Source organism: Eurosta solidaginis, chromosome 1 (genome assembly GCF_040869045.1).
Source record: "Eurosta solidaginis isolate ZX-2024a chromosome 1, ASM4086904v1, whole genome shotgun sequence".
NCBI classification, from domain to species: Eukaryota; Metazoa; Arthropoda; class Insecta; order Diptera; family Tephritidae; genus Eurosta; species Eurosta solidaginis.
The window spans coordinates 74,969,689-74,983,687 of record NC_090319.1 but is presented as its reverse complement, the minus strand read 5'-3'; the positions used below and the strand labels follow the sequence as shown (position 1 = coordinate 74,983,687).

The following is a 13,999-nucleotide window of genomic DNA, read 5'->3' as shown; positions in this document are numbered from 1 at the left end:
ATGGAAGCTATGCCCTTACCAAATTTCAAAAGGATTGGTAAATTTTTGTTCGATTTATGGCATTAAAAGTATTCTACACAAATTAAATGAAAAAGGGCGGAGCAACGCCCATTTTGAAATTTTCTTTTATTTTAGTACTGGAGTTGAATGTTGACATAATTTACTTATATACTGTAAAGATATTAAATTTTTTGTTAAAATTTAACTTAAAAAAATTTTTTTTTAAGTGGGCGTGGTCGTTCTCCGATTTTGCTAATTTTTATTTAGCACACATATAGTAATAGGAGTAACGTTCCAAATTTCATCCGCCAAATTTCATCATGATATCTTCAACGACTGCCAAATTACAGCTTGCAAAACTTCTAAATTACCTTCTTTTAAAAGTGGGCGGTGCCACGCCCATTGTCCAAGATTTTACTAATTTTTCTATTCTGCCTCATAAATTCAACCCACCTACCAAGTTTCATCGCTTTATCCAACCTTGGTAATGAATTATCGCAGTTTTTCGGTTTTTCGAAATTTTCGATATAGAAAAGGTGGGCGTGGTTGTAGTCCGATTTCGTTCATTTTAAATAGCGATCTGAGATGAGAGATGTGAGCTCTGCTCAGCTGAGTATAAAAACAAGTAAAGGTGTCTAAGTTCGGGTGTAACCGAACATTATATACTCAGCGTAAGCTTCAATTGTACATTTCATTTCAGACAAATTACTTTTCTACATAACACGTGGTACCGCCCGTTTAAAAGAAAAATGTCTCCCCAATTCCTCTTACAGTAAAACTTGATAAGTGAAATACCATTGATTCAAAACTATTTTTTGCTAAGTTATAGCTTATTATTCTAGTCTACAACCCTTTTAAACTTGTTTTATATCTAAGTTGCCGTGGTCTTTAACCGATCCCACCCATTTTTGCTAGAAATATTTTCTGCTATAAGAAAAATATGTGTACACAATTTCATTACGATATGTTAATTTTTCTTCGAGTTATGGCTCCCAAAACATACAAAATTGCTAAGTCATAAAAGGGGCGGTGCCACACCCATTTTCAAACATTTTAGTGTTTTCCAATTTAATGTTATAATTCAATTTATAAAGTAAAATTCTATTGATACAAAGCTCTTTTCGCTAAGATATAGCTTATTTTATTCGTCCACGACCCTTTAAAAAATCTTTTATACAAAAGTGGGCGTGGTCTTTAACCGATTTCGTTAATTTTCTTCAAAGCATTCCTTATAGTAAAGGCAACCTCTCCGCCGAATTTTGTTACGATAGGTTTAACGATTTTTAATTTATGATTAATAAAATTTGTAAAATTGATTTTATCACAAGTGGGCGGTGCCACGCCCATTTTAAACAAATCTTTAAAAATTTTATCAAGAGTCTCAATATCAGTCCACATGTCAAATTTCAACATTCAGGTTTTTTGTGTTGTCCAAAATGTTATATATATAAAAAGTGGGCGTGGTTATCATCCGATTTCGCTCATTTTCAATACCAATCTATTCTGGGCCCAGATAAGCTCGTGTACCAAATTTGGTGAAGATATCTCAATATTTACTCTAGTTGTCGTGTTAACCGGCGGACGGACATGGCTCAATCAAATTTGTTTTCGATACTGATGATTTTGATATATGGAGGTCTATCTCTATCTTTATTCCGATACCGTTATCCAATCAAAGTTAATATACTCTGTGTGCAAAGCACGCTGAGCATAACAATCAAATTTTTGTATTGGTATTGCGTTAAACGTGTTATCAGACACAAAACATTGCAAGTTCTACAGAACTGAAACGCGCTGACAGTGACAGAACTTTTTCTGCGCATCTACATCACATTATCAAATCACTTGTGAACTATAACTCAATCACAATAGGTGGCGCTCACGAGTGATAGATAGAGAGAAAGTGAGAAAGAGAGAGGAAATCAAGCGCACGCATACACAAAATAAACCTAGCGGTTAAACATTTTTTAACTCTGTATGTGTTGGTAAAAGTAAAACCATCATTGTGGTAGTAGTTTAGTCGTTGATCAACGAGCAACGAGACAAGAAGAATGCACGCATATTTGTTAACACTCGACGCAAATAAACAACAGCCTTTTCTGATTTAGCTCTGACGCTTGCGCAGCGATTGCTTAGCGAAAGAGAATAATAATATGTGCGAAGTGAGCGTGAATATTTTATTTCACTATTTTTGCTACCGAAGCGAGAGAGAAAAAGAGTAGGGCAATCTATTGTGCGAAAAGCATCGAAAGTACATATCATATTTGTTTTGTATTTTGATAATGTGACGTCACTCGTCTGGATACAAAGTTGATTTTTACCTATTTTTACAATTTATCTTAAGCTCATTTCTGTGTTTTGTCTGTAAAATACCTAGAACAATGGACCGGAGGAATACTATAAAGTAGTTTCCGTAGCGAGAGAGCAAAATAGTCTCACAATCTAATTTGCGATATTTGATAATGTGACCACACTCCTTCTTGATCCAAGTTGAAAATTGTTTTCCAAATATATCTTAAGCTAATTTCTTTTTTTGTTGTATTTAACTTACCTTTATCACAATAATCTCCCTGCCAACCGGTCAGACAGATGATTTCACCCGTTTCCGAACAGGTATAATGCCCGAAACCATCATCACGTGGCCTACACAAATTCGCACAGCCGGAACCATAATAATGCGCATCGCAAGTGACACGAAAATCATATTCCAACCATGTGTGTTGCGCTTCGCTTTTATTCGTTTTCCACTCGGGTGATACTTCGAGTACTTGCTGCAGCGACAAACGTTGTATGAGTAAATCTTTAAAGGAGAAAACGAGGAAAGAAGGAAGGGTTACTTAAATTGAAATATAAATATTCGGAAACAGATTTATAAATATAAAAAGTAAAAACTCACTATAAAATTAAATTAAAGAAAAAATATTGAAAAACAAAATATAAAATAATTTACACGTATTTTTAATTGTAATAATTTGAGGTGTAACCTCAAATATAGAAACGCGAATTAAAAAAATTTTTTAATAATAGCCACAATTCAATTGATTATTTTTATTTTATTTGTTTCATTTCTTTAATAATTTTAATTTTTCCAATTTTTAAAATCTTTTTTAATTGTCTTTATTTTAATTTTCTTAACTTTTTTATTTTCAAATTTTTTTTACTTTAAATTTTTATTTTTTTATTTATTTTTTGATTTTTCGTTACTCTTAAAATTGCTTTAATATTTTATTTTTATTTGTTTTTTTTTTTTATTTTTAAATATTTTTTATTTCGATGAATTTCAGTAAATTTTTACCTTTTATTGTTCAATACATTTTTTAGAAAACTTTTATGTTTATTAAATTTTTACAATACATTTTTTATTATATATAAGTACTTGACTGCGTTCAGTTTTAAAGTTTTTGATGAAAGCCACACATTGTTATCTTCTGCTTTTTTGCTTGTTTTATTCCACTTTACGATTATTAGCTTTTTTTTAAATTTTGAAATGTCTTTTAAACAAATTTTTTACATTTTAGTATTTAGCTTCATTCAATTTCAAAGTTTTTGACGGAAGCGACACATTTCTATGTTCTGCATCTGCTTATTTTATTTCCGTTTTCAATAAGTAACTTTTTTGAATTTTTATTATTTTTTGAATTTTCTTATTATTTATTTTTTTTTATTACCTTTCACCTTTATATTAAGTCGCTTTCTTGTTTGCCCCCTCATTTCCATACGATATTTTGACTCAAGGAAAAGTCTTTTTCGGTAACTTCCCGTCGAGCTAGACACTTGATACTCAGAGCATAGTTCAGATCTGGGAGACATTACAATGCAAGTAAAAAAAAAATCCGCTAGGTGGCGCACGGATCGAGATATACAGAAAATTAAGTTTAAAATTTAAATTTTGCGATCGACTTTTAACTAACTTCTCAGTGATCCAGAGACTTGAAACTTAGCACATAGTTTGCGAGTCGATGGCACTACAATTCGTGTAAAACAAAATGCTGAACATCCCTGAAAAAAACGGCGGGAATCTTGCGATCGATTTTTAGGTAACTTCCCGGTGGGCTAGAGACCTGAAACTTAGGCCGTGAGTCAGAACCCCGTGACAATGCAATATTTGATCAAAAAAGTTTCGCTAGGTGGCGCATGGATCTAGATATTAAGAAAATTAATTTTGATTTGGTAATCTTTCAATCCATTTTTAACTAACTTCGCGATGACCTAGAGACTTGAAACTTGGCACACAGTTCGAGGCTTGGTGACAATACAATTTATAGAAAACAAAGTTCCGCTAGGTGGCGTGCTAATTGAGATAACTACAAATCCCTGAAAAACGAGGGGAATTTTGCGATCGGTTTTTGAGTAACTTGCCGGAGAGCTAGAGACTTGGAGCTTGGGCCGTGGGTCAGAACCCGGTGACAATGCAACATTTGATCAAAAAAAAATTCACTAGGTGGCGCACGCGGATCGAGATGGTAAGAAAACAAATTTTAATTTGGGAATATTTCAATCCATATTTAACTAACTTCCCGGTTACCCAGAGACGTGAAACTTGGCACTTAGTTAGAGGCCTAGTGACAATACAACTTATAAAAGACCAATTTCCGCTAGGTGGCGCGCTAGTCAAGATAAGTGCAAATACTTGAAAAACGAGGGGAATCTTGCAATCGATTTTTAAGTAACTTACCGGTGAGCTAGAGACCTGAAACTTGGGCCGTGAGAGTCAGGACCCTCTGGCAATGCAATATTTGATCAAAAAAATTTCGCTAGGTGGCGCATGGATCGAGATATTATGAGAATTAGCTTTGATTTGGGAATCTTTCAATCCATTTTTAAAGAACTTCCCGGTTACCTAGAGACTTGAAACTTGGCACTTAGTTAGAGGCCTAGTGACAATACAACTTATAGAAAACAAATTTCCGCTAGGTGGCGCGCTAGTCAAGATAACTGCAAATCCTTGAAAAATCAGGGGAATCTTGCAATCGATTTTTAAGTAACTTCCCGGTGAGCTAGAGTCTTGAAACTTGGGCCGTGAGTCAGAACCCAAAATTCCAAATCCCTTTTTGTATGCAGCACTAAAAAAGTGAAAATAAAAAGATGATAAAAGATTTTAAGGACTACCTTTATATAAATGGACCGAAAAATAGAAGCCAATTTTTCTTTTAATACACACATAATCTTGTTGAGTTTTGACAATAGCTCTTGTAAAAGAATTTTGGGATTTAAAATTATAGAGGTAGAGCGCGTGCTTAAATTTTAAATAACCAATTAGTTAATCCCAAGTACATAGTTTGCCTTAAATTGAAAGATTGCCCTTGCCTTCTATTTTTTGGTCCATTTAAATAAAGGTAGTCCTTAAAATTTTTTTATCATCTTTTTATTACATTTTTATCCGTTTTGAATTAAATTTTTTAATGCAAGTGTTTTTTTTTTTTATTTTACAAATTTGTTTTATATTTTTTTGATTTATTTTCTGTTTCTTAATTTTAAAAATTTTATTTCCTTTATTCACATTTAGATACTTATTTTTTTTTTTTTTTTTAAATTTCGAAAGATTCAAATTATTGAAAGCAGTAATTTAAAATGTTATGGGTTTTCTCTTCCTCAATCTTTTTTAAGTTATAAGAAATTTTTGAAGTTTAAGAATTAATCTTTTAATACATTATCTTTATTTTATTCAACAAAAATGTTTTTTCTTGCCAGTTCATATAATTTTATTTGTTTATGTATGTACACATGTATTGACACATAGCTACTGTCTCCATGGTCTCATAGGCATGTCTCTGCATTAAATATTTTTGTTTTTAGGGCAGCCATTCAAAAAATTAGCAAAGCACATAAAACCCAGTAGATTTAATAATAAAGTTGTACTAAAAATTCAACCAGGCAAACATACAGGTGATTATCGGACAGCAGTAGGGGCGGTGGCAAGACGCAAACCGACAACAAAAAGGCCATAAAACAATGCATGCGGCAGCGAAATGCACTGAAAGAAAAAGACTGGTAAAATCAACCGAAATACGGGTCAATTCAACCGAAATTTCTGTCAATTTTTATCCATCGCAGCAAGATGTTGAAACAACTACGCATAAATAGTTGATTCGTAATTGACCATTTTAGTAGTCAAATGAACAAAAAAAAGTTGTTGCGATAGCTTTGTACGAAAGTACCTACATATGCTGCGGCATTTGCAAGGCACTGAAATCCTTTCATGGCAGAAATACATTCGGAGTGCTTGCCGAACAGTGCCGAGGGGCGACCCAGCTTAGGAAAATTTTCTTCTAATTGAAAAACCTTATTTCTAAAATTTTTAGGTTGCGTTGCCCGGGGTGTGAACCCAGGGCCTTCTGTGTGGTAGGCGGAGCACGCTACCATTACACCACGGCGGCCGCCATATACATACGTAAATATGTGCATACATATAGTACACAGCATACAACAAAATAGAGAGCGCAGTGAGCGTAAAATTCTCTTTGAAATTTGCTCATGTATTGACTGTTGATCGCTGTTGAAATGACCAGTGAGATCAGTTGTGTTAACAAAAAAAAAAAAAAACAGTTAGATTGATTAGGAATCTGTCAATTTTACAGAATTTTGTTAACTAAGAGCGACAATTTCTCTTCTGTTGAAATGACTAAACTAATTTGTTCGCTTGACAAGGAACTCGGTCGACTTAACCATAATTCGATCAATATCACCGAATCTCCGCTAAGTCAAGAACAACAGAACCTATTTGTTGATTTTACTAGCACCATTTCTTTCAGTGTGTACATGCGTATACTTGGCGATCCTTCCAGAAATTAGAGGCAAGTTGCGATAGACAAGAAAACGAAATACCCAATGCATACGGAAACAATCAAGATAATATGTAGAGATTTCTGCTGCTAGCAAGCAGAAGACGAAAAAAAAAAATAAAGAAAAGCACGATGAAAAAAAAACAAGTTGCTCATACACATGATCATAAAAATTATGAAAGGCTGGACAAAAGCGCAGTGAAAAAAATTCTCAGGCCACGTCAGAAGATTTATGAATACATTTTTTTATTGTTTTTTATTTGTTTCTTAGTGCATTTTTTGATTTTTTCGCTTCAGTTGCTAAGAAAGATGCTGCTAGTATTTTTTTTTTAACTACTTGAGCACTTGTCTGTTGGTTAGGTTGTTAAATGAAGATTAATTATTATGCATTAGCGAAACAAAAAATGTTAAGATTGAGCCGTGAAGAAATGCAAGCGCATGATACAACAATGCCGCTATGTAAGTATATGATATCCGTAGATTGCAGCAGAGCATACATGCAGTTTTGGCAAAAAGTGCTGCGCATGTATGCTTTTTGATTTACAAAATTTTATTAAATACTTGTGCATCTATTTTTTAATACTTTTTTATATTTTTACTCTGCCCCTTTTTTAATTTTTTTACTATTCTGCTACTGCCGTTACGAGCTAAATGCATATGTCCCACAGGCAGCGTTGCAAAAACACTACTTTCGAGATACATACATACATATACATACATATGTAGAAAAATTAACATGTTTGTTGCCGCATTAAATTTCAGATTGTTATCTACATGTGTTTTTGAGACGCGCTACAAAGTAGGCAGTTGTTTGTAAAGATTTTTTGTTGCTAATTTTGCTGATCTTTCATTTTTCTCAAACATTTAATTAGCTTTATATTTCTAAGTAAAAACAGTGAATTACGGCTTAGTTTGTTGTTTTAATTGTGGTTCACTCAATGAACAGGTTGAAAGGTAAAATTGAACCGAAAACTAGTGCGCTTATAAATTTTTATTAAAAAAAAAGCCATCTGAAAGATTTATAAAGTGATACAAATTTTATCGAATTTAACATATGCTGCCGAGCTTGAAAGCAGGCTTAGTTTTATAAGATCTACCTTTGTTTTTTTTTTTTCTTTCTTATAATTTTTTTACTGTTATATTTTTTGACATCTTTCGTCCTACTATAATTTTTCTTTTTCGTAATTTTTTAAGATTTTTTATGTTCTTAAAATTTTGAATTTTTTTGTTTTTACTTTTTATTAATAAATATATATTTTTATACATCTTTTTCAATTTGTTTTAGTTTTTTTTTTTTTATATAATATTTTTTTAATGTTTTTCATTTTTAATATATTTGTTTATTTATATAAATTTTATTATATTTTTAATTTTTTTGTATTTGTTTATGTTATTTACCTTTTTAATATTTTTAATACTTTTTAATTTGTTACATTTTTGGAAATTAAATTTTGAATTATAAATGAGGTATGTTTAATGAGCTTGAGGCCGTACAAAAGATTAAAAACGCAAGGTTTAATTTTTTTTAAATTTGTGCTTGGTCGATATTTCGACTTCAATCTGAAGTCATCATCAGGATTACATAGATATGCTTGATTTATTTATTATTTTTTTTTAGGTATATATTATTTTATATATTTTTCTTTTTTTATACTCTTTAATTATTTTATTTTTTTGATATTTTTAACATTTTTTAAATTGTGTTTTATGTTTTTAAAATTTTTTATTTTTTATATTGGCTATTATATTTTTTAACGTTATTATATTTTTTAGTTTTTTTTATTATTTATTTATTATTTTTTTATACACATATTTTTTTAAGGTTATTTATTGATTTGATATTTATTTTTAACTTCTTTTTATTACTTATTATGATTTTGTAATCATTTAATTTTTTTAAATTATTTATTTTCAAAAAATTTCTAACATTTTTAAATTCTTTCTATTGTTTGTTTTTTCTATTTTTTTAAATTATTTTCTTATTTCTTTATGTTTTTTTAAATTTGTTTTTATTTCCTTAAATTTTCTATAGTTTTTTATATATATTTTTTTAATTTAATGTCTTTTGATATTTTTTTTTAATGTTTTAATGTTAAGACAGAGGTCGATCAGGAACTACAACAAAAATACAGGTCGCTGAACCGAAAATTGGACAAGCTGGCAGGACGACGAGAGGGTAACCAAAACCAAAACACTCACCAGTTTCATGACAAGTTCGTTAACCTCACAACAGTGGCCATTACCAAGGAAGAGGCACAACTTCTCGAAAAGGGCCTGAAGCACAATATCATGGACCAGAATACAGTAAGAAAAACGGAGCAAGCGATTGTAGATGCGGAGATCGCAATATCATTGATACCACAGGAAGAACAGGAGCACGCAAGACACATGTGCAGGCAAATCATAAAGGAGGTGAAAGCACAGGAAGGACAAAAATCGAATACCGAGGAGAAAACAATAAAGAATCTACGGCATAAACTAAGGAAAAACAATATTGTCACAACGAAAGCGGACAAAGGAAACACCACTGTGCTAATCGAAAAAGAGCAATATATATCCAAAACCGAGGATCTCATAGAGGAAATGAAATGTCGTGGAATGAGAGAGGATCCCACAGATGAATACCAAAAACAAATCAAAGTTGCTATAAAAATGCAACCAATATAGTAGATTCTAACATGGCACATAGATTGGTCCAAATGAACCCTTCGGCTCCTCCACTGGTTGCGCTACCAAAAATCCACAAGCCGGACACGCTAATGAGGCCCATCATTAATTTTAAATCGGCACCATGTTACAAACTGTTCAAATATTTAAAAACGATATTGATAGATACTCTGGAGCTAAGGAACGAATATGCAATAGCTAACACAACAGAACTAATAGAGAGACTAGAGACCGTAGAGCTAACAAGAAACAGAAAATTGGTATCTTTTGACATAAAAGATTTATACCCATCTATACCACTATCGGAGACTTTGGACATAGTTAGCTCAACAATAGTTCATAACACAAAAAACAGGGTGAAAAGTATGCAAATCACAAATACGCTAGGAACCACTTTACGTCAAAACTATTTTCAATTCAACAATAAAATATATAGACAAACAAACGGTCTTGGAATGGGAAGCCCCACATCAGCAATTCTTATGGAAGTGTTCATGCAAAATCTGGAAGAAAAGTACATACAGGAGCTGAAGTCCAAATTAGGCGTGCCATTTTATGCTAGATACGTGGATGACATAATTTGCGTTTTAACTACTAATAACGAAGAGCTTGTACTGGAGTACCTCAACAAGCAGCACGGAAATATAAAATTTACAATGGAAACCGAAAAAGACGGAGGAATCAACTATCTAGACCTCACGATAAATATTGATGAAGAAGCCAAAAGATTTAACTATGACATATATAGAAAGTCAACGGCCACCGACACAATAATACACAATACCTCAAATCACCCTCAACAGCATAAAAATGCTGCATTAAGGTACTTGGTACATAGACTTGAAAGAACACCTCTTACACAAGAGGCATATAAGAGAGAACTTGAGGTCATATATAATATCGCTGCAAACAACATATATAAAAAAGGACTAGTAGATAAGCTCAGAAGGACAAATGGAGAACCAAAACGAAATAATGAAAAGGAAAATAATAGCTGGACGACTATGACATATACTGGAAAAGGAACATATAAATTGGCAAACTTCTTTAAAAAATACAACATTAACACAGCATTCAAAACATCGAACAATCTAGGGCGAAAACTAAGAACTAACATTAACTCAGAGGATCTGTTTAGCAGCCACGGCGTATACAAGCTTACCTGCGGATGCCAGCATAGTTACATAGGACAAACAGGACGGTAAATAAGAACGAGGTTCAGAGAACATATTAGAGATTACAACAAAAAAATACGGAATCCAAACATTATACCCGAGTCTAACTTCGCGAATCACATGGTCGAGAATGAATGTTCCCAGCAAACATCAATAAAACAGTTAGGGTTCTTCACATACAAGAAAAGGGCCGACGTCTCAACGTACTCGAAAACATGGAAATCTACAAACAGAAAACATTCGACGGTAGAATAATAAACGAACAGATAAACACAATTTATGACACAATATTCGAGCCTTTAAAACTTGTTTACAGGAAACAACTTAATCACACAGGTACAACAGACAAACACACAACAACAAATAAACACAAAACCATTAATACACCAAAACAAAAAACCGACAAAGAAGGTCAAACGACTAAAATCACAGATTTCTACCTACCCCAATCAGCCACACAAATCGATTAGTAAACCACCCTCGGTTCTGAATGAACACACTGCACATACACATAACTAAATATACACAATCATCAATTTGACAATACCTGCTCATATACCTACGAACTATAAATACAGGACAAACGACAGCAACAGATTAGAACGAAAATCGACACTGATGATGGCACAACGCCGAAACCGGTTTGTCTCAAAACCAAATTTGACAAGGGATGACGGAAAATCGTTCCAATATACATCGTTTTATTTGACTTTTTTAATATATATTCGTTTCAATTATCATTTTTTTTTAGTTTTTATTGTTTATTTTATATTTTTATCATTTAATCCGAATTTTTGTATACTTTTTCGTTTTTTTACACGCATTTTTTCCTGTTTTTATTTTAATTCCATTGTTTGAGTTCTTTATAGCTTCAATTCTTTTTATTTTTTCTGTTTTACTTTTCTTATTTTTTTTTTTTCATTATTAGTTTTTTTATTTTTCGTTTTATTCTTTTTTTTTAATTTTTTGTTTATCCGAATCTATGTTTTTTACACTTTTTTATTTGTTTCTTTATATTTTTTTATTAATGTTTTATATTAGCATTTATTTAGCAATTCATAAAATTGTTTAATAAAAGATTAGCAGCATGTAAAACTTATTTAATAAAAAACAAACTATGATGACAAAAAGTATACTTTAATAGAAAGCCCGTCAAGATTTAATTAAAAAAAAAATTTATATGATTTATGTACTAAATTTATAAAAATTTTGAAACAAATTAAGTCCCCAAATTTATTTTAAAATTTCGGTTCTAAATTAAAAATAAAATTATAAAATATTAAAAATTTATTAGAATTTATTTAAGACCAAAATTTTCTTTTAAATTTAAACAAAATTTTTTTTAAATATCTGGGGTTTCAAAAATAATTCAAACAAAAAAATTTCAAAAGACCATGTGAACTAAAAATATATAAAAGCATAATTCAAGGGACTGACATTTAATTATCAGCACAAAAAAAAATATTCCAAACGCTATCACCACTCATGCTGCTAGCCAAACGATCGTAAGCCACTATCATACACATATCTGTAATGAAAAAATACCGACTTGATGACGGTGAAGAATGAGACGACGATGCTAATCGGGCAGTCAAGCACAAGTAAGCTGCCACAGACCGGTTCGCAAGTTTGAGGCAGCCACAGCTAAACAAAAAACACGTGAGGAGAGGAGACGAGCATGCAACTATAGAGGAAAATAAAACTGCGACACATGCTTGCAAGTATGTACGCCAGTGTAAACACAAAAACACACACACAAATGCCAATACATGTGACTATGGTCTATAAAGTAAATTGCAGGTGCATGACTGAATTGAGGTGGTGCGACTGCAAATAAAGCAAAAAAAAAAAAAAAATAACACATACACATTAAAAACCAGCAATAAAAACCTAAGAAAAAAGAGCTTTAAAAAATGCAACAATAACAATTTGCAGGCACAACATCAAATTACAACAGCAGCAAACACAACGACGTTGATGGCAGCGGTTAAAGTTGAATGCAGCATAAATCTCCCGCATGGCCAGCAATAAGAAAACATACAAACATACAAATAACAATGTCATAGCAATTACGTGTGGTTCTATGTATGCATATGTACATTTGTAATTGGTAGTCAACAAAACCACATTAAGACATACACGCGACTATACTAAAAATGTTGCTGGTATTGCACCGTGTCTAACCAACCGAAAGGGAATAGAGGTGAATGCGCGAAAAATAAAATGCTTATGTATGTATCTATTGCTACATAAGAATGCGGGAACATTGAAATAAAAGAAAATGCAGTAGAACATATTTTCATAAGAAAAAAAAGTCAACAGTTACACATAGCACTTAAGTGACTAGTATTTGTATGAGGAAATTTAGGACGGAAGTATATTTGCATATGTGGCTCTATAGACTATAGAAGTACTTAAAATAACAACAATAGCATAAACTCTGAGTTGCAGTAGTCAAAACGAACAACAAACACATTTAAACTTTACTTGTTTTGAAGGGCTTTGTTCAAGAACGAAAGACTTAAGCAAGGAACCTGCTTTAGTGATTCACATATTGTAGTCTAGCCGCTAGGCGCAATTGAGCGGGTGAAACTTGTGAAGCTAAATACCTAACCGCTAACGTGCTTTGCGCTGAAATAACATAAGATTTTATTTTTATTTATTTTTTGTAAGCTTGTTCACTTGCTTTTGTTTTGCAATTTATGCCGAGTATTTCATGGGACGAAAAAAGCAAAAGTGTTTTGCTGTTGTTAAAAAGATATCTACTTAAAATGATAGCTTTTAAGTGAGCGCGAGAAATTGTAAAACATCGGGAAGCATCGCGCCTACAGATTTTGTAAATGAAATATGTACATACACACTTTATCCGAACACACGTGCACTTGGGCGGAAGGAAGTGAAAAAAATTGAGGTCTCCTTTTTGTTTTGAACAAGTGTTAAAGGTGAACAATTTGTCTTTAAGAAAAGCAATAAATGGTGGACTAAGGACTTGAAAAGTTATAAAAAAAAAAAAACGCAAAGCACGAAACCATAATAACAAAATTATTCAGCGTATGAGAATTGAACTTTTAGTAATTTTGATAAACAAGATTTAAAAACAAACAAAAATTTTAAAATTAAATTTGACAAAAAAAATTGTATCTATATGTCTTTTTAAGAAGTTTGAAATTCTAATTTTTCAAAAGTTTCACTATTTAACACTAAATCGAAATTTCTTTCCTTCTTTTTCATTTAACTTAATCAATACGAAATCTTAATTTAGTCATGAAAAGTCTAAATGTTCCTGAAAACCTTATTTCTAAAAAAATATTCAGTACATTTTAATAGTTTTTTTTAATGTTATGTTTTGGTTTTATTGGTCTGTAAATAATTAAT

At 31.7% G+C, this 13,999-nt stretch overlaps 1 protein-coding gene across 1 annotated transcript in view; it reads right to left on the bottom strand.

The window, feature by feature from the left end:
* Delta (neurogenic locus protein delta) overlaps positions 1-13,999 on the bottom strand; it is a 135,987-nt gene that overhangs the window by 49,247 nt on the left and 72,741 nt on the right. Inside the window, exon 4 of the mRNA XM_067758299.1 lies at positions 2,552-2,800. Within this exon, the coding sequence (XP_067614400.1) occupies positions 2,552-2,800 (249 nt within the window). The remainder of the gene's footprint in view (positions 1-2,551; positions 2,801-13,999) is intronic.